The following is a 26,618-nucleotide window of genomic DNA, read 5'->3' as shown; positions in this document are numbered from 1 at the left end:
GTGGAGGGAGAGGAGATGGTAAGAGAGCTCCAGGTGCATTGTTGGATGTAATATACGAAAATTACAATTAATAGCTTAATTAGTTAACACAATTCAAATCCTGAGATATTTTAAAACAGTTATTATTTGATTAGCATCATTATAATTATAATCATATACAACTCCTTTGTCAATCCAATGCTGAATGAAGGCCTCCCAACGCCATATCAGTCATGGAAATTATTGAACCATACTTCACCACGCTGGTCAATTTGGCTTAATGAAGGTGCAGCAGGAGGAAGGCGGATGTCCCAGAATGGGTCCGGGTTTCACCGCCGATTTTTACTTCCGGCCGGGAATCGAACTCGGCACGCTGGGTTAATCGCTTAGTGTGTGGAGTCACGTTGCCTCCTCGCTCCGTCCACGCATGAGAGAGGCTCTTTCCGTGCCGTGTCCTTTCTGAAGGGGGTCGGCAGTCGTGGCCTTTCTGCCCATTTAGCTCTGTCCATGCTGTTTACGCGTAAACATTGCGTTCGATACTCCGTCTGGTTGCATCAATTTGAACAGACTTTTTGCGTAACTTAATTCTCTGTCTTACCCGGGCTTCTTGTACCTATCTTTTTTTTCCCCCCCAGTCAATTGAGATGGCACAAACAAATAAAAAAATATATATGATCCTTCAATCGAACTGCGACTACAACTTGTGACGATCTATCATCCGGGCGGTGGCGCGGAGTGCTGGGTTACACATACCCAGTGAAACAGAGGTGGCAAACATCGCCTTCCCTCGCGTGAAGGACAATACTTGTCATCATTTTCGGAAATCCAACCAGTACGTTGACATTTTTCTAAATGCTACAGAAGCTTCGCCCTGCCTAGCATCCGTAAAATGTGCCCCACACACGCGCGTGTGTTTTCACGGCTTACACACGTCGCACATACCACTTGCTCGTGACTGAGGCGGATGTGTGATCAAGTCGGATATGTGAACGGGTTGGAATTGTGACCGGGTCAGAAATGCGAAGATTACACCACAGGGGAGAAATTGGTTGCTCAGCAAAAGAAAGAGCAAACGGCTCTGAACGTGGGAACATGCATCTGCTGTGCCTAAGCATTCGGCGAATGTACGCGAGGTTAGATAACTGCCACGTTATGCAGTTTGTGGGAGGTGATTTGACCATACTCTACCATGCTGGTCATCGAAGGATGATGAAGGTGGGGAGAGCATAGAAGTGGAAGCGTAGTACAGCACAACAATCGATCTTGCAGCACTGCCCGCAGCATATACCCCTCGTGGCACCCTTGTGCACGCTGATCGCCCATCCAGGCGCGATAGAGAACCTCGACTCCGCTTAGCTTCGTGAGATCTGACAAGATCCGGGGCGGACGCCGGGCGATTTTGGTCCGCGTGCTTCTTGCACAATGCGGCGGACGGCGGGCCCCGTCGAGGAATGTACTTCCTGTGCTCCCTCGACCGTTTGCGGGGCGCCACACCCGCCCGCACGACCCGAAGTGACGACGACGACGACGAGGATTCTGCCGCCAGGCTGAGTTGTGGCGCGCGTGCCCTCTCCGGCACAACGAGGAGTTGGTGGGACAAGGCGGTAGTTGCCCGCCCGTCGTCCCCCCGCTTCGTTGCCGCTTTCTCCGGAACTTCCATGACGCAGCCTGATTTGTCCGGACATCGGTTCCCCCCCACCCCCCCTCTCGTAAGCGTGGTGCAGCGACGTATAGCGGCTCCCTGGCCGGGGGACAGCTGTCGTCGTGAATATTTTATCTTGGTGGACCCGAGAGCAGAGAAGGGGGTGGGGGGGGGGGTGGTGAGCGGGGATCGGGAGACTTGATCGGTCGAGCGTGGGCCGCGGGCTCCATCGTCCACGACGCCCCCGCACCGTGTTCGGCGAGGGCCACCCATCTTTGTCGTCTCGGCCGCGATTGACCCAACGCGCTCGCCGCAGCGCAAAACGCGCGGCGGAGGAGCGCAGGCGCAGCCCCGCAACATCCTGCCCACGCCCCGCTCCTGCCGAAAAGGCCTCCGTTAGAAAGAGAGCTCTGGCGAGAGACCTCCTCCGCAGGGTATCTGGCGTGCTCATCCGCGATCGCCAGCGAGTCGCCTCGGAAGAGGTGGGAGTCCCCACACTTTGCCCCGCCGCACGCGACCTGCCGATCGACTATCCGGCCAGGTGGCTCTGCGGAAGAGCGAGCGGCTCGCAATGGGAAGGTGACAAGTTCACATCCTGTTTGGGGGTTGATTCAGCCAATCATCCGTCTCGGGGTAGGTAAAATAAGTAGCACTGTGTGGGAACAAAACGCAAATATGCCTGTTCATTATTTTGGCACTAGAAGCAGCTGTAGAGGGGACCCCCATTTTTGAGGATACCTTGCTACTCCCCTACAATAAGTCTGCTGCTCAGCAGGAAAACTGTGCGACAGAATGACAAGATGAGGCTATTTGGCCAACTCTTCCACGCTAGCCAGCCATCTTGGAAGAGGTGGCGGTACCTACAGTTGTGCCGCCGTAAGCGACCGTCCTTCCAATCGACACAACTGTTGGGGCTGCGCTCGTGTCCATCGCTGGGTGGACAGAGCCAGAGAAGGAGGGGGGTAGTTAAGAAACTCGCATCGTTGTTTCAACTGCCGCCCCGCTCACCATTACACTGCGCAGCGACAGTGGCAGCAGCAGCATCCCGGTCACGCATGGAGGCCGATTTATCCACTCCCCGTCCTCCAGTGGTCGCGGCTCGGAGCGGCACGCATGGCCGGCCGTGGTAAAGTAAAGCCCCGAGAATCCGATCCGCCTTTCCGTGAGTCATTGCACTTACCTATTAAATAGGATTAATACGTAATCAAATTCAGTGATGGAGAGGCCGACTTTGGTTACGTCACCCCCCCCCCCCCCCGCGCGTATCGATTTCCGCGTTGAATTTAAATTGGATTGGCGACGGTCGCGATCGGGCAGCAAAGCGACGTGGTCGAAGCGCGTGTGGGAAATAATATTTTGGTGGTCCCGACACGAGCCCAACGATGTTACCATCGTGCATCCCACCCGTCTGCGATGCCCGTCTGTATTCCACTGTTGGATGAAGGCCTCTCCGCACACTTCAAGTCAATGGGGCTCAATGGCCATACTTCACCACACTGGGCATTGTGGGTTTACTGAAAGTTCAAGTTCATTGTTTCAGGGTTATTTTATTTTTGTCCACAAAAAAAAACTAAAAACTACGAACAATTTTTTTTGTATTTTACCACGCAAGGCCCACTTGAGCTGTATATCTCTTTTTTTTAGAGGCGACCTGGCCACAAATGACAGCTCAACGAAGTGGCCTATCACGTGGAAATTTATAGCAGCCAAATACTCAAAACGAATATTTATAAATGTGGAGGGAATAACTGGAAGACACGGAGAAAAAAATAACACTACTACGGGGTAAGAGAGACACGCAAACTCCAAATATACAGGGGTCAGATTCTGGATTTGTACCCACGACCTCCTGCATACCATGCGAGGTAGGTAACATCTCGCCACCTACGCTGGTCAGTGCGGGGTTAGCGAAGGTGAGTGGGGAGTGCAGAACTACGCGAGGTTTTTGCTTCTCATGGCACCCGCGCTGCACCTCCTGTCCCGTGTGCACGGTGAACCACATATCCTCGAGCGCTAAGCCGGCTCGAACCTGCTCAGCCTCTGCGACTTGATAAGAACGGTGCAATCCAGGTGATCTGGTCATATGCACCGTGTTTAACAGTCACGTGTGTGTATGTATATGTGTATATATATACACACACACAAGTGTGGGGGAGTGGAGGTGCAGTGGTTAGCACGCTGCGCTACAAACACGGCGGCCGCCCGAGTTCGATTCCCGTTCACGGCCACCACCGGTGACGATTATCTGAACTGGTTCTGGGCCTCCCCTAGGTCGACTTATCCTCAAATGAGTACCTGGTGTGGTGTGTAACCATCGCCACCGGGGAGACAAAGGCGGCCGGGCGTGGTGCTGGCCACCCACCCCCTCGTGTGCTGTGCCGGCCTTCATAGGTGCTGCTCGCTAACGGCACTTGCCCCAACAGTCTGTTAAGGCTACACGGGGGCTGTGGGTGGCGGGAAATTTTAATCTTTGTGTTTTCATTCATTTGTCAGTCTATTGTTAAGATGGACCAGATAGGATTGATAAGATGACTTTCACATTCCGCTGGATGTGCAAGTTTGAAAAAGTAGATTTGCATGGTAGGCTTGGATAGCACGGTGTGCTCAGCCTTACGGCTCTGTGAATAATTGATCGCCCGTCCTGTCCTCCTGGCTGTGGAATGTTATTTACGAGTCGAAGGCATACGTGAACAAAAAGAACATCAAATAAAAAAAATTCCAGCGCCTCCACCTACAGGAGTCTGGGGCCTGGTTCTTTATCAGCATCAATCACAGCTTAATCAAGACACACCGCCGGTTATACACCTACGCCCACGTTGTCCCCCTTTTGTTGATTCGCTCCGGACCTTCCGCCGTCCGCACCTCAAATTATCATGGTTGGCTACATGCGGTGCGAAAGAAGTTGAACATCCATCCTCCCTTCTTTCCCCTTCTTCTTTACTCTTTTTCATCTCCCTCTATAATCTCCCCCTATCCTATCTCCGTCTCTTATTCCCTCGATTATTATTTATTCCATCACGTGGTTATCCAGAATAACATCGCAGGGGACTCGGTTCTCGTTTCCCAACTAAGTCATCTGCGGTTTAATTTTCCAAATTTGGCGAACTTGGACCTTGGCCTGCTGCTGTTCTTCTTCGAACGGCGTCACAGGATCTTTAACTACCTCCACTGTGACACAGAAGGTGCAACGTACTTTACGGTCATATAAGAATAGGGTTTTCCCTTCCTGGCAATAAAACAGGTGTTAAGATATTCTTATTCTTGGTTATTTTGGTAAAGTCACGTAGAAGGGAAACAATAAAATAATAAAAATATAAAACAATATTTTTTATTGTTTCCCTTCTACGTGACTTTACCGAAAGAACCAAGAATATGAATCTCTGCAGTCACGAAAGCTTTAAATCAAAGGTGTTAAGATGTTAAAACACCAAACAGAGCCATTTTGCAAGGAATCCTGTCTGCATTAACCACACGGTACTGGTGGTGAACATGCAAACAAACAACATGCTCTGATAATATACGCATTGTCTTTGAAACTGATTGGTCCACACCACCGCGGTGATAACCAGGGCCGCCCGCTGGATTGGAACCGCGGGCTCTCTGCGACAGGCGGGGTCCGCGGTACCGATCATGCCAAGTCGTGTCATCCGCACCGCATCATGGCTGGGGATCGCTCACGACGAAGCGTGAACGCGGCGGTCGCTTGGAGGACACACGTGCTCGGCTCTTTGCTTTGTCCGTAACGTCGTTGAAAAGGTGAATAGGCGGTTACAGGTCATACCCGCGGTGGGGTCGCCAGTCAGCTTGGAAGCCTCTCCTTTCCCGGGGCTGTGTTATTTTGCAGGGCATTATTTTCTCTCTCTAAATCGTACGAATAATTGACAATTGAAATTTCCAGAGAGCATTGATATTTTAATTTTGCTTCATGTTTTAGCAACGGCTGAGTGTCTCTGGCTAAGTGAGTTGACAGAAGTGTAATTTAGTCAATTTGAGATGCGTGTCAATCCTCTGAATGATGACATTCTCTATTGCGCCCGGCTGTGATGGCAAAATCGTTGTGCAATGCAGCACAGGTAAGTTTAGCGACGTCATCATTCGCGACCAGAAAATAAATAACGATTTGCAGCCCGTCGTCAAATACACCGCTGCATGTAAGGCCTCACCACACTTTTGTCGGTAATGGGGATTATGTGACCATATTTCACCACGCTGATCAGTACGGGTTGGTGAGAGGGAGACGTTCCCCAGCACCGGATCAGATAATCACTCGCCACTGATGTTAGCCGCGGCCGGGAATCGAACTCGGGTCGCGTGGTTCGGGGTGCAACACGTCAACCACTGCACGGCCCGCTTCCCATTCTTCATATGCGTTGTTTAATTTCTGGAATGACTGGCTTATGTTGCAATCGCCGGAACATCATTAACATTATTTTAGAGACACCGCAGTAGTTGCTCTCCTGCCTTCACGAACGAGGCACATAGGACCCAAGTTGTGCAGAATCGCCTTACGGGTGGCTGAAAAGGCGAAGTTAGCTCCGTGTTTCCCTGCGAACAATGGCAGCCGTGCGCTAGGAAGGACGTGTGCTAGAAAGGACGTGTGCAAGGCCCGAGAGATTGCGACAACCTGGGGAGGCACTTGGAGAGGACGGTCGATGCGAGATTTGAACTCCGTTCCCTCTAAGCTACGGGCGCCCCCCACGCTGTCCTAGCGTTGCGCGGCTCCGTCGCGGAGGAATTCTCGAGAGCCCTTGGCACCCCCCTCCCCCCCCCCGGGGGTTCCGGCAGCTGCGCCCCGCACCACTCGCCGTGACACTGCCGACGATGCCGGGCTGGGAAACTTGCAATCATCAACTGGAATGACACTTGTAATGGGACGCAGAGATGACCCGAGGTGTCCGCCACCCAACGTGACAAGACCTCCCCCCCCGACCCCTTTGCTGGCTGATTAGTTGATTCCTACACTCATGATAACTCCCCTCCACACACACTCTCCTCCCTCTCCCCTCTCTATCTCACTAGACTCCTCTCTACACGTTCCCTGACCTCGCCCCTTGACATCTCATTCTACACCACTCCATGTACCCTCCGCTCACCTCACCAAGACTTTCTGTCGAAGCGCCCAGGCAGACTTTGTTCTATGGAGGGTCGCTCCTTCTCCTCTGCTGCCATCAGCATTTTAAACTCCCTTGTCCCAGCCCACCGTGCTGTTGATTCCCTGCCCTGTCGAAATCCAGGCTCGAGACCTTTCTCTATTAATCCTCCTCTGACCGACTGCCTCTCTGTATGAAACAGGCATGCCCCCCATGTCCATATGTAGTCTTAATATAGGGACATATTTCGATTGTCTATACAGTAAAATATTAATTGTGTTGTATTATACAACACAATTAATATTTGCCCCCCATGTCCATATGTAGTCTTAATATAGGGACATATTTCGATTGTCTATACAGTAAAATATTAATTGTGTTGTATTATACGTGCATCAAATTGTCCTTGTGGAGTTGTAGTTCTGTATTTACAATGCACGCAGATTGGACTGCTGTATGGGCGTGGGTTACCTTTAGGCTAATGGAAAGAACGAGACGGAGCAACAGCAGAACCGAGACGTTGCAGGGGACGGAAACGAGGCAGAACACAGGAGACGTTACAAGAGCGCCGTAGAAAACCGGACAAAAAAGCCGACCGATTTAGGATTGGAGTTATGACCCCAAATAGAAACAGACTCGCAGCCCCAGAGCTGTGATTCAAGAAATCATTACATGCCTAATCAACAGCATCAACCCCACCGCCGCTCCCACCCCCCCCCCCCCCCCCCTTCTTTGCAATCCAATACATGTTTTGGGCTCTCCGTCGCTGTAAACCTTAATATTGGCTGGACGAGTCCAGCCAACCATAATATCGACATCTCTCTTTACTCTCAGTGAAAAAGCAAATCCGCTATTTTAATGGATCTGTTATTCATTTTTTACGTTCACTGAAGCGGTAACTTCATAACGAGACTGCCGTAAAGAGTGTCCTTAGCAGTCGCTCGTATTGGCACGATGCATTGGTTGGTTGTTTAATATCGAGCGGCATGGTTCGCGGTACGTGCATCTTTATCAGCGCGCGTGAGAATCGGGTGGCCAGCGCAGTGAAGTATGGCTAAAGAAAAGTCCCCGTGACTGACTTGGCGTGGGGAGGCATTCGTCAATTTGTGGATTTTAAATATGTTTTTATAAAGAATTAAAGGAGGAAACTCGCTCCCGGGTTACGTTAGCTGTGGAGACGGAGCAAAGAAATTAGTTCATCCGCACGAGCCAGATGGATTGTTGTGTCGCAAGACTGTGAGTGGGTGACAGCTCGGGAGCCATGGTGGTGAGATGTTAACTACCTTGCCGGGTTTACAGGAGGTCGTGGGTTCGATCCCGACCCTGACACCTGTTGTATATTTGGAGTTTGCGTGTCTCTCTCTCCCCGCGGTCGCGTGGATGTTTCTCCGGGTCCTCCAGTTTTTCTCTCCACATGTAGAATCAGCGTCACGCGTTTAGGGTATTTGGCTGCTATAAATTTCCACGTGATAAGCCACTTCGTTGAGCTATTATTTGTGGCCAGGTCTCTTCTGAAAAAAAGAGCAATATAGCTCAGTGGGCCTTACCTGGTAAAATAAAAATAGTTTAGTTTTGGCCTTTATTCAGCGGTGAATAGATCCTGGTTGATGATGATGCTGATGATGAGGTTAAGCTGTATGTGTAATGTGTTTCATGTGACCTACTGGGATGGCTTTCATTCACCAATGAAGATTAAAAGATTTCTGAATATGAAAACACAAACTATTGTTATATCCTTACTCATCAGCCAAGATGCCCTCGCAAAAGAAGGCTTTGCTTACTAACTTCATCATCCTCTTAAGCCATGGTCAATCCGCTGCTGGATGAAGACCTCCCCAAGCCATCGCAGGCACCCCCTCACGATCCTACCATGCAGCAACCTACCCAGCACCACCTGCACATGAACCGACCTGCCGTTTATTTGGCTTTTTGCCGACAAGTTCATTAAAGATTCAAAAGCAAATCCCAATGTGTGCGTGACATAGAAACGTATCACAGCCTATTTGCGCATTGATTTTGTTTTCCCCCGTCTCATGCGTCTCTCTCTCTCTCTCCATCTCTCCCCTCGCGAGATGCTGCCTCTGAAGTGCTATAATTATTTTCTTTATCTTTTTGGAGGGCATGGCGTGACCTTGTGTGTGCGGTGCAATTGCTGCGGGTTCTCTCTCTCTCTCTCTGTGGGGTAGGACGCTGCGGGCGGTAAGGAAGCAGTGGTGGCGCTGGGCATAAGCAAACCAAGCGCAGGCGTAGAGCATTCCCAAGCAGCTCAAGGGGTTACACAAAATATCAGTTCGAACCCTGATCCTTGTAAAAAAAAAAGCTCAACATTTTTAAATACCTTTAAGATAATTCGATTTTTAGTAATTGCAACTGTTTTGCATATTTCTATTCGGCGCTTTGCATTGGCCCAGGGCAGGCTGTTGGGCAAGCGCAGGACAAAAGCAACTCGAGGAAGATGGCAGAAGCGATGGAAGCGAGGTGAAATCGCTGAGTTCGGAGGCCACTCCTGGAAAGGCAGGGAGGTTACAGGCTGACAACAACAATGATAACAACAGCCCAGCACAGTTACGGGCGCGTGCGTGTAGTCGTCATGTTCACATGGCCGCCCGTTTACATGGTCCCCAGCGAGTCGGATAGGCGACACCGCATAAAGTACATTCAATGCAAAGGTTACACGGGTATACGGTGATGTTTGTCCGAGCTCGTATTGTACTTGAAATGCTCAGATCGGGTAAAGTAACCGGATTAAACCATCGCTCTGTAAACAAACCGGTGATGACGTCCCGATCGTAGAGACTTTTGTAATTTGCCACAAAAGCTTTGAGGGCCCCCCAGCAAAATGTTCCGTGTTAACGAAACACTGCTGCTCAGATTCTTTTGTGAGCCAATTTATGTATTTACTCGGCTGCGGGAGCTCCCTTTGTCCTTTTACTTGCTTGCCGTTTGCAAAAAAAATCTCTTCAGAGCCTCGCTCACCGCGATGCTTCGCACGTGACTCACTGCCGTCCGCCACAGCCCAGTCGATACGACTGCCGTGGCTCGTATACAAATGTCTCGCTGGCGTCCCTCTACTCGGGTTGCCACCCATATCCGTTTTTTACCGCATGTTACAGTCCGATATTACATTTCACAACCTTGACGATCAGCGCGACGTCGCTGTCGCCGGACTTCGTTGTTGTACTTCACAGTTTTACCATCAAGTTATCTTTCACCCTTCCATACAATTCAGTTGGGAAGTGATTGCTCAGCCCTGCTCGGCATTTGACAAAATTTTGCGGAAACGGACGGCACGACTGTCTGGGCGTCGCGTGAGGCGCCACCGCCCCCGCCGCCACCACTGCCGCCACCACCGCCACTGCCGCCACCGATCGATCGGAGTGATATTCCGGACGTCAGCGGTTCCACCGACCCGGAAACCCTCCGCCACTGCTGCACGTTCGAGATTCCTCGCCGGCATTGAACCGGCCCCCGTTAAATAACGCTTTGCGGTGTACGAACATCGTGCGTTAGGGATAACCCTGCTCATAACGGTTGCGACTTTATAAATGTGCCTAAACGTGTGGCTCGATACTCACGGCTGATTTTTGTGTTTAGTTCGTTGTCCTTTCCCTGCACCTCCGATTAGCACGGTTGGCTACGTACGGTGCGAAAGAAGCTCAACATGCGTATTTACACGTATGTTGATGCTCAACGTGCGTACATGTATGTTGATGTTCAACGTGCGTACATACATACATGTATGTATGTGTTGTGCAGTAGACTCATGCAGAGACGAGGAATAATATAAAGGCTGTTACATTTTGATTTAAAACTTTCGTTACTGCAGGAATTCATATTCTTGGTTCTTTCGGTAAAGTCACTTCAACGAAAGAACCAAGAATACTATGAGGGCTGTTGCCGTTTATTAAATCACTGTCACACTCGACATCCTACACTCACACCAGTGTAGGTTCACTCTATCTTGGTCCTTTACCCCGGACACCGAACACTATTTGGGTCCTACCATCGGCTATCCCCTTGGCTCTCCCGTTCGTTTGCTTGGCACGGGGGTTCAGCCAACACCACTCCGCGACGAGAGAGAGAGAGACCCTCTTCAGCCGATCCTTTCCCTGGCTCTCCACGATGACCACTCCGTAAGAACCCCTTGGGCTCCTCCTCCCCTCAGCTCGGCCCCGCTTTTGTCCCCGAAGGTGCTCTCCGAAGCCCCTTACACAACCCGTGACGTGACGTCATCCTTGACTGTCGACCCGCTCGCACCTCCTCCTGCTCGCCCCCTCATTGGTTACTCACAATACTCCTCTACACTTGTATGTTGAACTTCTTTTACATTGTACGTAAGTTCAACAGACATACATGTGTGTTCAAGAAGTGCTCACAAGTGTTGTCATCACATCTACCCCTCTTTAGAAGGAACGAAACAGGAGGATTTATCCGCAAATCTGGCTGTCGCCTGATGGAGCTGGTTGTAATTACTGGTGAAACATCGTACTCCGATTGTAAATGTTGTGGCTTTGCTCTCCGACACACTGGTGTGCTGTACTAGTCACGAATTGGCACGTTCTGTTTACGTGACAAACCTTACTTAAAAGGCTGTCGGGTGGTGGCGGATTTAATGACACATTTATTTTTTCACGCGATCTAACCCAAAAAAACCCCTGTATTATAGATACATACATGTGTGAACTTTTGTTTGCACCATACTTAGCCAACCACGCTAATCAAAGGTGCGGTGGAAGGATAACAAACGAAAGACAAAAAGCAGTTTTAAAGAAACGAGTTTTCAATCTAAATCCACGCAGAGCGCGATTTGATCCCAGCGCAAGTAACGTGCGCGCAGTTTTGCGTTGGCGACGTTCAAGTCGGCAAGCATTGGCGCTGCTCCAGTTTTCCCAGGGACCTGTCTCTGTGTGTAAGCGAGCGGGGAGGGAGCGGGACGCGACGTGCCACCCGTGCCCTGCCCCGGGGTTGGGCCGTAGCTGGGCTCGTGTTTGCAACTTCAATGTCAGTGGAGTCGCACGCGCACGCAGAGGCATGCGTGGGCTTTGGCGGAGCGTGCCCATGCACACGATTGGTATTGATTGGGTTGTTGTGTACAGAGTGGAGGTAGCGAGAGACAAACAAAAAGCCAAGTAATAAAAACAAAATCACGTTTGTGGTTAGATGGTTGATAATGACTAGCTTTGTTTGCGTCACTTGCCGCGGTCGCTCCATCGCAAACAGGGCCGGTAATGTATCGCCAAAGGCTCTCGGCACTGGCCACACACTCGCCGCTCGGCCGACCGATCAGCCAGACACTCGCCCGCTCGTCGCTCGGCTGACGCCAATGACCAGACACCGGTACTCGCCACAGACACCCACTCCTCGCCACTCACCGTGTGGCACACACTCGTCCGGACGGACACTCACGGCGGCTAGTGGAGCTGCAGAGGTCACATGAATCCATTACGTGTAACATATACAAAAGCGCAAAATGTCAATTGTTACACGCACGGCTCAGTGCGCACATCGTGACCTCGTGAATGGATATTAATCGGTGAACCGACGCATTATTACACCCATAATTATAACGCGGGTGGAGTGGTGTCGCAGTGGCTTGGCGCACTGCAACTGCGAACCCAGAGACAATGACGCAGGAGGGCGTTCGTTCCTCTTTGCGGAGCGTTCGCGGTTCGAATCCGGCAGCTACCCTGGTTATCACTGCGGGTGTAATAACCGTCACAATAATGAACCGTATGCTCCAGCGGACATTAAAAATTCCTGGACCGATGTCTGTCTGAAAATCTAGCCAACTTCGAAAAGTTGCTCAAATTGTTTTTTACGCACGCACACATACGTAGCACTCATCAACCCCCTCCTGGACAGACTAATTACCCAGGTCGCTGGTCTCTTCAGTTCTCACCTGGTTGAACAATCGTAGCTAAACTTAAACTAGACCTGCGTACAATGCCCAGCCACGGGTAGCGTCAGCGATGAATGACATTCGACCTGGTGCTGGCCACCCCGACCCCCCCCCACCCCAACATGAACCCGTGCAGACGACCGTGCTCAAGTAAAATTCAAACTACCCCCCCCCTCCCCCACAAAGATCGACACGGCACGACCTTCATCCAGCAGTGGAGCGACGGGAGAGGTCACTCGTTCTCGTACGCGTCCGAAAAGCTGCTTACATAAAATAAAGTTCCCCACGTACAGCCCTTCCCCTGTGTCGCTGCTCAGCGCTTTTTCCAACGACCTTCCTCCCGCGGTTTCCCGTGACACGCGAGTCGACTTGACCTTCAGTCGCCATTGGACCCGGCGATGATGTCCACTATCTTGCGGCGCGCAGCGACCGGACTGAGAAACAATGCGAGTTTCCGACCCAGTGGGAATCAGGAAGGTGGGGGAGGGGGTGACGGGGGGGATGGTGGAATGGCAAAACAAAAAACCCTCATTGCAAAATCGTCCGCAAAACAGGCAGCCGTGTTGTTGGACACAGTGGGCGGATTGTTGCTGGTTCCCCTGGGTGATGTTCCGTGGGTGCGTTCCAACTTCCAGCTGTTGATTCCCTGTTCGGGGATGGCTGACCCCGCGTCCAGTCGGCAGCTGAGTTACGCGCGGCGCCAGCTGATGCAGCGCTCGGCTGCTGCGCTCGCTTTTTGTTGTTGTTGTAACGCTTTCTGACTGCGGTTGAAAGCGTGAATGCATTAGCTCCGTCCGTCCGTACGTCCGTACGTCCGTAGCTAGCTGTCACAATTACCCGCGTAGGGATGATGACCCGTTATGAATGAGACGTTTATGTCTAGTTGTGCTACCATTGGGGACTTCCGTAAGGGAAAAGCGGCCGCATTGACCTAGGGGTTGCCCTGCCTTATCCGAGGCCTACGGACGCAGTGCTTCTTGCGCGCCTGGCGCGAGAGTCACCATTATAATTGCTGATGAAGTACTGTACTTCCGAGGACGGACGCATGTTGGAGAGCGTTACATAATCCACGTGCATGGAGGATTTTTCTTTCCTGCGTTTGGCGGTGTTGGCGATGCGAACTTCCGACTACGTTCCGTCGGCTTGTTTTTGTGCACCCGGAATGCGACCGGTCTCGTCAGATCTCGGAAGCTAAGCAGGTTTGAGCCTGGATAGTGTTTGAATGGGCGACCACCAGTGGTGGCTCGTCATCAGGGCCCCCGTGGGGCTGGGCCCCCTCGAGTGAAAAGAGGAAAAGAAAATGTACAAATGCTTTGCTGCTCGGTATAGAGATGATAAACTGCATGCACCCCAATCCCTTCCCCTCCCTCCCCCTCCTTCCCCTGCCCCCCCTCCGCCACGAGCTTCTGTGCCTCACTCATATATTAACCCACCACCTGCCCCTGGCGACCACCATGCATAACAGGTGTTATAGGCCGCTGCAAGGATTTTTTCCGCAGTGCGGATTAAATCCGTTGTTGTACCGCACTATGCTCCGGCGGCGTCTCTGCTTCCCCGCATTCACGAACCGGCACCGAACCGGCATCGAAACGGCACCGAAGTGCCACCGATGCACCACCGAACCGGCGTGGTGAAGTATGGTCAAATGTGCCCCCCACAACCCGCAACGGGTATGGGGGGAGGTCCTCGTCCAGCCGTGGATTGACGACGTGGTCCGTGCGTGCGGTACATGTGGCCCGCCGTGGTATCTTGCGGCGTAACTTCCCGAGCAAGTGACGTGAGCGACGGTGAATGTTTGCGGTGCTTGTGAATGGCTCGGGGTTGTAGCTGTTCTCCAACAAGAGAGCAGTCAATTACCCGGCGTGCTCGTGTCGACGCCGGTTGGGTGCGCTTGAAATTCGTTACAGCCGATGTTGACCTTGGTGGGGAAAAAAAAAAACATGATTTTTAAGGGTTTCTGGTTCGGATGAGTTGTCCTCAATATCAAATGTAGTACATGTTGCCAAGCACTTATCAGGCATGTGTCACTTGATTGGAGATAAGTAATGTTGTTCAGGTTGGTGATTTTGTTGTTGTTGTTGCTGTGTGGTTCTTACTACCAAAAAAGTTTTGGGGGATAAATTGTCGGCTAAAAACTTTAACTCTGATCATGAACTCTGTCGTTTCTCAAGTGGGTGATGTTTGAACGGTATTTTGTGTGATATTTTGTTATTTATTTGTTGCTGGGATTCTGCGCTGGCTGTGGTCTGCTCCTGCATCATGAACCCTCCAACCAGGTCCTTCGCCTGATCAACATTGATGGGTGGCCCGAGGGTCTTATGGTTTAGCGGGGGGCCGCCCTCTTTGTATTTTCAATTCCCTTTCCTTCACTGATTCACCACCGACCATGCCAACTGAAGCCAAACTCGTTCACCACCACGGTTATTCGAGTTCCAACTTTTAACTGCGTTGCGGAAATTGCAAAAAGCTAAATCAAAGTCGAAAGAAACTCACTGGTTCACACGTGTGCACGCCACCGGTAGCAAAACACGGAGTGATGTTGTGGCTTTCATTATGCTGTGGGATTTTTCCTGGTGCTATAGTATTGCATATAAATCATTATAAAGCATTGTACTAACTTTTTTGCGGGAGGGAGGGGCCTCAAAATCCGAGGGCCCTGTGCTGCAGCCCCTTAAAGCCCCTGCGTTAATCCCGCCTGTGGTCCTGGCGCGTCACCCACGATCATAAAAGCTGAGCGGAGGCACCTTGAGCCGGCGCTCCGGCACGGCTGCGGCTGCTGCTGTGACGCTTCGCGCTGCAAGGTCACGCCGTCTCAATCCACGCACCATCAGCCAGCTGTACGCTTAAGTATTACTTTGTCAAAACAACTTCACCAAATGTTCCGGCTTAAGTCTGCCGCGTGCCCCCCCCCCAGCTCCTCCAGCTCCTGCTCAACTCCACGCCCCCCCCCGCCCCCGCTCCTTGCCATCGTTTGTCCCGAGGGAGCGCTCCCGTAGCTTTCATGCGCAGCTGTGCCTGGGACGAGGGCTCACACCCAGCTCCAGCTGCTGAGCTCTTAACCGCGACCGCCTGCGGCAGCCATGGCACATGCTCGTGACTTGCGCACAAGTGGCTAATACCTTTTTGAGCCCCGAGCCTAAGATGAATGCATGGGTATCGCCCTGGGTGGCAAATGCACGCGATAATTTTCTTCCAGAAAAGCATCTTTACGTCACAAATTTGTGCGATAGCAAGGCCCCTGTAGTAGCGTTTCATGAGAAAAATGGAGTTTAAATAAGGGTAACATTGCATATTTGATCTCGAAAAAAAACACTCCTGTATTATAATATGAAACATCTACAGAATATGAATATAAATATAAATTGTCTGTAAAACACGCATTGTGAATGCTAGGCCTTTTGCCCATTATAGATCCTGCTCATGGTAGAGACTGGCAGCATTTGCCACCCAAGGTGTTACCGATGAACCCCCTTGGCTTTATGGGCTGTCTGGTCTATGACCCTGTGTGGTGGAGCAGAGGATTGGACAAACGGGAGGAGCCCAGGCAGGATTGCCACCTCTGAGTTAGAATAAAACCAGTACATTACATGGGAGGAACATATCACAGGACAGTTACAGCAGAGGAGGGGGGTTGACCGGCATGGTTGGGTGGTTTATTATAACGCCACTGATTAAAACCGGGACTTTTAATGTCCTGGGAAGACTTCCAGATTTCCCAGGACAGCTACCTCAACCATTGATTGATCCTGGGAGAGCCAGGACAGGTGACAGCCCCAGGCCCAGGTGTTGGCTTGGGGTTGGCAGCCAAAGGTCAAAAGTGCGGTTGTGTGATCAAGAGCGATAGCATAACCCTCTCCCACCCTCTGCTTTGTTTACTATTGACTGTAAGTGGCGATTGCTTTTTTGTGCAATTGTTGATGCCCAGGCTGAAGCCGTCGACTCGCGTGCGCTCTGGATCCCCGTTGTGTTGTGGGCGGCCGAGTCCTGAAGTCTAACGCAGGATCTCAGCGGTGCCGGCTCAGTGCTCTGTCCGCTCACATCCGCATAAAATTCACGAAGGGGCCAGTTTGCCTTCCAGTGTCACTTAGTGAATTAAAGGCAGCATTGGCACCCCAGTCCGGAAGGACGGAGACTCACATTTCAGGTCGGAGGGCGTCGTTGTCGGCTTAAGACTGATTAATAGCGACGCTTAATTAGCCGCTCTGACGCCAGCACGGGCGTCACTGAGCGACGGTGACTCGAATGACCCACTCTCGAGCTCCAAGAGAAAAACCCCAATTGGGTTTTCTCATTATGGCCATTTGCGAGCGCCGTCTGGCCAGGAAATGGTTTGCAATTACACTGATTGAGCTTTCCCTTCCGCTTGCAAAGGTCACCGGGGGGTCACTGATGTCCTGATTGGCTCCGGCTCCTGCTGCTGCTGCTCTCTGGACTCCCACCTTGAGCGGCCGGCCGCGTTCCGCAGGCTCCCGGCCGCGTTCCGCAGGCTCCCGGCCGCGCAGCGCGGCACTCCGCTTGGGCCCATTGGGACCTCCAGAGGTGAAGACACAGGCCCCGCAATTGACAGCCGAGGCCACTGCTGGCGTAAGGGCCCTACACTAGAGGGAGGCTCCGCCAGAGAGCCCCTCCCACCCCTCGCGAGAGGTTAGTTTGGCCAACTCTGCCACGCTGGCGAAGACATCCTGGAAGAGGTCGGAGTGCCCGCATTTTACCCCAGCAACCGTGGGCTGCCGATGGGCCCTAACTGCTTCGTGCCCATTTATACTTGCCGCGTATGAGTGAGAAAATTGGCGCGCCCGGAGACGGAATCGAACCGGCGACATTACACCGTGGCAGTATCCCTGCTGCTGCTGCTGCTGCTGTTGTGATGTCTGCTGCTTCCGCTGCGCGCTCGGCAAGCGAAGTGCACTCGTGAGCGCGCGGTAACTAAAAGCCATTAGCCGTATAATGAATTCCATTCTCTTCAACTTTAATTTTCCTCCTCTTCCCACAATGGCCCGGCTTGCTTTTGCCGCAGGTCGGTTTGATTACGCCACCGGCACTGTCTGCATTTGTGCCGAAGCTGCCCGCGGTGTTTCTCACAAAGCGCGAAGCGATAGGCATCTTTCAGCCATCTTCAAAGCGGTAGACCCTTGGCCCCCTGCACTCAAAATATCTTCCAGATGCATTTAAAGCGAAGTGTTTTAAATTACCGCGTAGGCAATTACAAGGCGCGGCTTGTGTGTCGCAATGCTTTCCGTTACGCTCAACTTGGTCTTTTTCGAATCTCTCCCTCTTTCAGCCCTCGCATCTCTGCCTCTTGCTCCTTATCGCTGTACTGTAGCTGATATCTCCGTGCGGTTCATACTCCCACTGCGCCCTCTCATCCACACCTCTGTCTCATTGTGTTTTTTTTGTTATCACGGTTACTGTGCACAGGCCCAGAGGCCGTTACAACACCATAAGGCCAGCAACAAACGCCACTATGAACATTGTAATTGACAAATGTTCATAACATCCCTTGAGTTGAGCAAAGGAAATTGGGGGAAAAGAGGCGTCGGGGTGGAATTCAAGAGCCACGCAGTGCGGGGGAGAGCAGCAGAAATGGGAAGTGTCCGTCTCTCGCATGCTCACACGTTGGGTCTGAATACAGGTGTGGTAGGTGCTGTCCGGTGAAGGCTTCCGTGTCTCTGTGATCAGTGCCGGTGTCCGGGACCCCTCGCGGGGCGGGGGTGAGAGGGCGGGGGTGAGGGGGCGGGGGTGAGGGGGCAGGTTCGACCGTGGAGTCACCTGGTGGCCCTTGTGAGCGAAGAGCACGGGAAGTGGCTCGGACCCAGACTCCACCTGCCGCATGCTGCGACGTCCCGCACTCCCAAACCGAAGCGGTCACGACCAGGCCCGCCCGGACGAACTTGGGGCCCCGCTACGCGATGTTGTGGCTGCAGGCTGCATTCCTGCCCATCTAAAAAAAAAATCTGAAAAATATTTTTTCGGGGGCCCCTGAGCTTTGTTGTATAGTTACCCCACCCCTTCCCCCCCCCCCTCTCTCCCCTTTCTCCCCCCATCGTTTCTCCACCCCCCCCCTCACCCCGAATCAAGCCTGGTCATGGCAGTCGCTACGATAAACGCCGCACTCCCCCTACGATGGCTCCAACTTCCTCATTCCTTCTCCTCTGAGATATTCCCAACATCCATGTCAGCATTCCCGTCTGTGTGCTTTCAAGTGCTCTTATTTCTCGCTTTAGTGCCCAACGTCACTGTTGTAATAATAAAAAAACAGTGCAAAGGTTGCTGGAAAACAACTGCCTGGGCAAAAAAAAAAAGTTTTATTTTCACTTAGAGAAATACATGACCTGTTGTCCATTCATTATATCTAGTCGAAACAACGTCACGTCCGTATTTGTTATCCACTCGCCGTGGCTACAGAAGCACTCCAAGGCAGAGGAGCAAAACCCACGCCATAGTTTGTCGCGGCCGTGCCAGATGGCCCTCCGGCGTTTACGGGGTCGTGTGGCGTGGTGCCGGAAGTAGGAGCGACACGTCGGAACATCGTGCCGAACAAACACGCGGCACGACCTGGAAACGCGTCGGGGAGACGCGTGGAATCATTGCATTCGTAGGGCAAAGACAAAAATTCCCTCGTGTAGCCTTTAGCAGACTGTTGGGGCAAGTGCTGTTAGCGAGCTCCTGTGAAGGCCGGCACGTCACACGACGGGGTGGGTGGTCAGCACCACGCCCGGCCGCCTTTGTCCCCCTAGTGGCGATGTCTGCTACACACCGCACCAGGTTCTTATTTGAGGTCAAGGGGAGGCCCAGAACCGGTTCAGATAATTGTCACCGGTGTCGGCCCACGAGTGGGAAATCGGACATCGGGTTGCCACCGCAGCGTAGCGCGCTAACCCGCTGCGCCCACCGCCGCTCCTCCACGTTGGAGAGAAGCGCCGCCATCGTCACCGACGTTCATCCTCCCGGCTACAACTCCCCCGCCACCATTGGAGGTGACCGATGTCATCCCGCACCGCCAGTCTGCGACGGTGGCTAGCGCCTCCCGTAGCGCGGTCGCTTTCCAACGGAGCTTGTGACTGTTGTTACTGTTGTTGTTACTGTTGTTGTTGTTACTGTTGTTGTTACTGTTGTTGTTGTTACTGTTGTTGTTACTGTTGTTGTTACTGTTGTTGTTGATTACGGCCACTGTGGGGCCTCGTTTCCTCGGTTCTGCGGAAGGCTTGAGAGGGGCCTTCAGGCTTCAATTCGAACCAGTAAAGTCTAGGTTAGACTTCATGGGTTCGTCATCATCATCATCGTTGTCATGATCCATGGGCAGATAGCCCCTAGGTGTCCACTGCACGCTTCATCATTTGTTTCCACTTTTCTCTGCCTTGTGGCAATATGCTCAAGCAGTGGCCACATCTTTCTGGCACCAATCTCCGATGTCGTCATCGTCAAGCCATTCTCTGTTAGGTCTTCCTCTCGTTCTGGTTCTTTCCATTATTGCAGAACCCATGCTGCGTGTGCGCACGATTTTTCTTCCTAGACCGTCACGGCCTGTCCCCCGGGTAGTGGGAGCGGCGAGCCCGTCGCAGCGCAACAATTTTTATTCGTGCGCGGGAGACGTGCTTAAGACTGCCGCCGCCGCTCTTTACAGGGTCATTGCGAGCGCGCGTGGCCACCGTTCGTGGTCCCTGTTGAGTAATAAAAACGACCGGTTATTAGAGCCGCCTCCGTGAAACAAAATTTCCGCCAGATTTTGTTTTCTTCGAATAACGCGGCAGCATCTTTTTCTGTCGCGGAAGTCTTGCATCGAGCAACTGTATTTCTGCGAGGCACTGTACCTTGTGCTTGGCCGCGCCGAGGTTAGAGCGTCGCTGCGTTTCATCTCGAGGGAATTCCGCCGGCGTTCCCCCTACCTCCTCCTACCCCACCACCACGCGGCCCGGTGTGTGGGGGTAAATCATCGCCGGGGGAAAAAAGGGGATCCGGAGCGGGGGGACGTGTGTGGCGCGCTGGCCCTTTTGCGAGCTGTCCGCGCCAACGTAGAGCACCGCGTGGGTAAACGTTGGAGGTCGTTTCGATCGACGCGGGGCAACAACCCGAACACACGCTGCTGGGGAGAGCCAAACAACTGAGAAGAACCCGCCACGGCCATCACGTGCGTCGTGTGAAATTAGCGGCCGTGGCGTGCGGAGCATGTGGCGTGCCCCCCCCCCCCCAATCTTCGTAGCTCGGCCTTCAGGCGCCTCCACTGCAGTTGCACCGCCTGCACGCTTTAGCAACTGCCCGCTAGTTTTTTGAGACACGCTCATTACGAAAAGCAACGTGTGCGGTTTGTGGGAAATTGTTTCCACCTCGATGAGTGATATGGTGCTGTGGTTAGACTTCCGTGTCCTTTCCTATTTTGTTCAATAAAAAACAATCATGCAACGGCCCTTTGTCAGTCCACTGCTACACGAATGCAACCACTCCCACCGCCCCTCTTTTACGCTGACCTTTTCCATTCCTACACATGAGTTCGGGTTTTAAAGCGCTCTGTCTCTTAGACAGTCCAAAGATTTGCCTATTTTAATCGCTAATGAGTCACCAGGGTGAATGAATGTTCTCTTTTTTAGGGCTGGTGAGTCCGTCTAAATCGGGTGTAGTGGTTCAGCCGTTGTGGTATTTTTTTTGCTGGCATTGCCGGCTCTACGCGAGCATGAGTTTTCGCGTAGAGCCGGCAATTCAGAGACCACACATTTTTAAAGGGAGGCTCTGTGGCTTATGCTGTCATGATATCTCCACTTAGAGGGTCAGGGGTCACCAAACCTCTACCCCCTCCCCCGTGCCCTCCCCCATTTCACCCTGTACACCTCCTTGTGGCTCTGGCCATCTTGAGTTGTCAAAATTATTTGGGATCGTGAAGAGGGGAGGTTCCAGGAACGTTTAAAATATCGCTTGCCACTGATGTTGGCAATGGGCAGGAATTTAATTCGGGGTCGCTTGGTTCATAGCACAGTGCGTGAATCAGGATGCTACCGCTGCATCCCCTTCTTCCTATTTTCATCATCAGCCATGGTCATTCCACTGCCAGATGAGGGTCTCTGCAATATGCTTCCATATCTGATAATGCTGCTATATAGTATTTCCTGTTTTATGATAGCCTTATGTTTCCCAAACTTGAGTTCAGTTTTTTTAAAAGAATCTCTGTCTGAAGGTGGTCCAATTATTTGCATATTTCCATCGCTAATGAGTCACCGGGGTGAATTATTTTTTTATTATCTGAAGGCTGACGAGGCACATCAGCTTGTGTTTTTTTTGCTGGCAATGCCGGCTCTACGTGAGCATGAGTATTTAGGCCTGGTTCACTTGTTGTTTTACGTTATTGCTTTCCACTTGAGGGCCGCATATTATTAAATTTTGAGCCTCTGTGGCTCATGCTGTCATGATATATCCACTTAGGGGGTCAGGGGTCACCAAACAAAACCTCACCGCCCCCCGCCCCCCAACCTCTTCCAAGGCTTCTGGATAGTGATGAAGCATCGGCTAAAAATGCCCTCTAGAGCTCAATCTAGTAGCGGCCCTGCCAACGGGGATGTGAGCGAGTAATTGCAGGGCCGCGCCTTTTACCTTTCTCTACCGAGGACAGAATCGATGGTGCGTGCTTACACACAGTAATCGCGTATCTCATTGAGACTGCAGGGATGTGTGATGTGTTGTCCGTGTTTCCCAGGATTGCGGCATTCGCCTTGTAAAATTGACTTGGAGATATAATGCTGACCGAGAGGAGTGGGTGGGCTTTGGGTTAAGGCTTATGAGTAGATTGTGAGTGACATGCACGCTGTGGATCGTGAGTGACATGCACACTGTGGGTTATAAAGTGACACGCACTATGGATTGTGAGTGACACATACACACAGTGGATTGCGTGTGACACATACACACATGCCGAGTGTCGTAGACATCAGTCCGTTGTGTTAACGGAAAACGAATTCTGAGCTTTTGAGTTTCAAGTTGGTGGTGGCTGGGTGTTGTGGCAACCCATTAAAACGCAAAGCCATCAATTGTAACACCATTTATAGCCCTAATAGCTGCGCACATTGTCACACTGTGAGCGTGCGTGCGCGGCGCCGTATTCATATCCAACGTGGCAATTCCGAGCGAGCCGTGTGAATTGCAGAAACCCTCCGTCCTGATCGCCTGAGATATATTTTCGTGCTCGTGAGATATGCGCCTAAAATGAAGGTGGCGCATGACCGTTTTATATATATACATATGTAAAAAAAAGTTTCGCTTTGGTAGACGACACTTGAATCCAGAACAGCCACCGCGTAGGCGTTTGCGGTTGAGCTGTTAAAGCTCTCCAATGCCGATCGGCAGTGGCGTCGTGCGGACATTCCGTCCCAAGTGCCACGGGAGCTTCTCCAGGGAGAGGGGAGAAGGGGGGGCGGTGAACTGAATGCTTAAGGGAATTTAATTCCGAACTCTTGAGAGGGAATTGAATTCACTTCCCGAAATAAACTATCGGCACGTAGCCCGGGGGAAACGTTGTTTGCACGTCGCTTCGAACGACGTGGGGCAGGACCCCCGAGTGCACGGCGCTGGGAAAGCGTCGTTGAGTCTCACGGATGTCGGCAGATCCCGGCAGCAAGGCGGACGTCGTCTGCTCTCGAGATGTCGGTGTGCCAAGCGACGGGCACACTCGTTGTCGTGCGCCCATCGAGCGAAGCGGTTTCGCGAGTCATTGTGTCCGCTGTGTCTTGTACAGCGATGTGAGATTCTCGTCGACGGGCACTTTGATTTTTTTTTCACCCCCCCACAAAGAGTCGTTTGGCAAACAAGGGAAGGTGCAATTCACCTGTCTCGTTTCGTGTGCACGCCTTGGTACCATGGCGTCGCCGGTCCTCTTGGGAGGCGATTTGGGCCTCCCTCCTGTTTGGTCAGTTTTAATGGATGCCCCTTAAAATCGCGTGGCTGCTGAGTACTTGTTGGTATGTCTGTGGAATTTCCATGTAAATCTGGTTTCTGCTCGTATTAGCAAGAAACGTCTTGGTCGGAGCCCCTGTAAGAGAAATACCCTAATTGGATTTTTGTTGTAACCATCTGTGCCCAAAGTCGGCTAAATGTGGCATCATATGTAGCATCTGCCATCATGACAGTGTGATTACATTCTGTATGAGATGCGAACCAGCCGCCTCCCGTCTTCTTTGTAGAACGTGGATGGCCTGTCATTTGGTATAAATCAACGGCGGCTCTTTGCTTTAAGACCCAAGGACAGAGCAGTTACCGATTATGTTTTAACCGTTTAGTACTAAACTGCATTCAAGGTGCGTGTAATGGTACGTCAGGTGATAATTTTTGAAATTGTGGGGCATTATGGGTAATGTGCCACCAAAACGGCGGCGTATAATGAGTTGCTTTACAACAGCGCTGTTTGCGTTTAACTGGTCGCTGTAATTTTGATGGGAGTGCTCTTACCGATAACATCTGGCAACAAATCGGCATTTGTTTAACAGGTCTGACTGCTGATGAGATCCCGGAAGGTTGAAGCCGGTGCCGAGTTTGCTCGCCGACACAAATTCTGCTGGGGTAATATAGGTCTTGAAAGCCAATAGAGCAATAGGCTTATTTATTTATATATGGAGACGCATTACACAGTTCTGTTTATGTAGCAGCACCTGCACGCGGTACGCACGGAGGTGCGTTGGGAAAGCCCGAGCGGCAAACGGAGAGATGACGAGTCTCGCAGAGCAAGCGCGCTGCGAAGATAGATTTACATTTTTTTTTTTAAAAACGTCCGAGTGCCAAGTCAAAAAACAAAACCCCGAGATGAGCAAAAACAAGTGGCAACTCTCCTGGCAGTCTTACAGAGAGACGGCATTGGCGGCAGTGACGCTGCGGGTCACTGGTTTGTAGCCGAGACTCCCCGAGAACTGTGACAGCCTCATCGGCCTCGCAGGGAGGAGGAGTCTGCGGATTACGGCTTCTTCATGGCGGGGAGCGGCTGCCGCATAAAATAGGTCACCGTTTAAATGTTCTTTTGACTATTGCACGATACTAGGGGGAAGTGAAACGCGTACGTTGGTGTGATGTTAACTACCTCGCCTGGTATACAGGAAGTCGTGGGCTCGATCCTGACCCTGACGCCTGTATATATCTGGAGTTTGAATGTTCTCCCCCGTGGTCGCGTGGATTTTTCTCCGGGTCCTCCGGTTGTTCCCTCCACATTTAGAAACATGCATTTATAGCATTTTGGCTGCTGTAAATTTACACGCGATAAGCCACGTCGTTGAGCTATCATTTGTGGTCAGGTCGCTTCTGAGAAAGAGCTGTATAGCTCAGTGGGCCTTACCTGGTAAAATAAAATAGTTTCATAGTTTAGTTTAAATAGTACATCCCGCTGGAACACCTACTTCCCAAATTGATGCCTTATTTAAAAAAAAAGAAAATGCACGTACAACGGGTTAACTTTTGTACGGAGCAGAGTATTTGGCATTATGGTGATAGATGTGTGTGTGGGTTGAAAATGGGAATCGGTGGTGTAATGGTTGGCGCACGACTGCCTCCGCTTGAGAACCCTGTTTAATCATCGTCGGCCTTAACAGGCACTCGCTCACCGCGGTTGCTTTGAAAGTTCGTCGCCTAAATGGGGATCTTTGTCCGCCCGCGTCTCTGTGTGTGTGCAGTACCTGGATTTAGACCGGGCCGCGCTGCAAAAAATGAAGAAGTCGATTAAAGCCATCCAAACGTCCGGGCAATGTGAGTTCTTTTGCGGCCGATCCACAAATGCACGATTTTGTAATCCTGAAACGAACGCTGGATGTCGCATTTCGTACACGCATGATTCCTATCGGATGATCTCTAATTGCGCTGTTGTCAAGGTTCAAGAAAACCGATCCTGAACTACAATTCGACTTTCCGACGTTCTCTCCGTCGTGTTTTCGGGTTACGCAACAGCGAAAACATGCACGTTTTGAATGCCGCGTGTCACGTGTTGCATACAGGCTGGAAACAATTCGTTACGCTTTCTCCACTCTAGTTAATGTTGTTGTCAAGCAGAAGCTCAATACGGCTAATGGGTTGAGGATGTTGTTGTTGATGCTCCTACTTGTCTGCCCTTTGCTGCGAGTTAATAAGTTCTGTCTCAATGACGGGGACAGATACAATGTAGTTGGTGATTGTAAATACTTCGCAGTGAGACGGTGTCAATATATACACATACATATTGCGTAGCTCTGCGGTACACCATCTTTCTTGTTGCTTGTAATTAACATGTATCCGTTTTATTCCGCGTGCAGTCGAAGTTAAATGCTTAATTAAAACACGGGTGGCATTTAATAAAGCGTAGGTGGTTTTTTGCCGTCACAATGTCACCTTAAATTTATGCGTAATTCTAATACAATGGCAGGCTTTAAAATTTACGAAGATGCAGGCAAAATCCACTCTCTACTCATTTGTATTAAGCACTTTCTTTGGCTGTTAAAGACGGGGCGGGGAGGGGGGGTCGGTGGTTCGCGCACCGTGCTATGAACCGGGCAGTTTGAGTTCGATTCCCGTCCACGGCTAACGTCAGCGGCGAGTGACGCCTTCACCAGCCCGCACTGGCCAGCTTGGTGAATTGTGATTGGGGGAAAAAAAGACCACTTGACCGACACGACATGGGGACGCCTGCGTGCAGTGGTGGATTGACGAAGGTGCTGTAAACGTTAGGGTGGGTGTTTGAATGGACCTGAGCCTGAGCGTCTCCAGTGCTGCCGCCCAGTTATCGTGCCAACGCTGACGAGCCAATGTTCGCATGTGGCTGGAGAACCGCTGGGCAAAAGGCGTTGGCCCCCGACCGACGTGCCGCGTTTCCCTGGGTGGAAGTGCCCACTGACGCCGTTTTCGTGCGCCGATGCCTTGCGCAGCCCACGTGGAGAACGAGGAGGCGTACACGCTGGCGCTGGACAAGGTGGGTACCAACCTGATGAGCCGGGACGACCCGAACCTGGGGGCGGCCTTCCTCAAGTTCTCTGTGTTCACCAAGGAGCTCACCTCTCTGCTCAAGAATCTGGTGCGT

General features: G+C 51.7%; 1 protein-coding gene across 2 annotated transcripts in view; it reads left to right on the top strand.

Moving 5' to 3' along the window:
• LOC116946641 (arf-GAP with SH3 domain, ANK repeat and PH domain-containing protein 2) overlaps positions 1-26,618 on the top strand; it is a 109,347-nt gene that overhangs the window by 37,721 nt on the left and 45,008 nt on the right. The window contains exons 2-3 of one of the 2 annotated variants that reach the window (XM_032961755.2): positions 25,246-25,318; positions 26,467-26,612. The exons of the other annotated variant lie outside the window; for it this stretch is intronic. Of the exons in view, the coding sequence (XP_032817646.2) occupies positions 25,246-25,318; positions 26,467-26,612 (219 nt within the window). The remainder of the gene's footprint in view (positions 1-25,245; positions 25,319-26,466; positions 26,613-26,618) is intronic. 2 annotated transcript variants of the gene reach the window in all.

This window comes from Petromyzon marinus, chromosome 27, assembly GCF_048934315.1.
Source record: "Petromyzon marinus isolate PM22_M1 ecotype Great Lakes invasive population chromosome 27, UKy_Petmar_22M1.pri1.0, whole genome shotgun sequence".
In the NCBI taxonomy this organism is placed as follows: Eukaryota; Metazoa; Chordata; class Hyperoartia; order Petromyzontiformes; family Petromyzontidae; genus Petromyzon; species Petromyzon marinus.
Note: the sequence above shows the minus strand (reverse complement) of the source record. Positions and strands in the feature narration are given on the sequence as shown.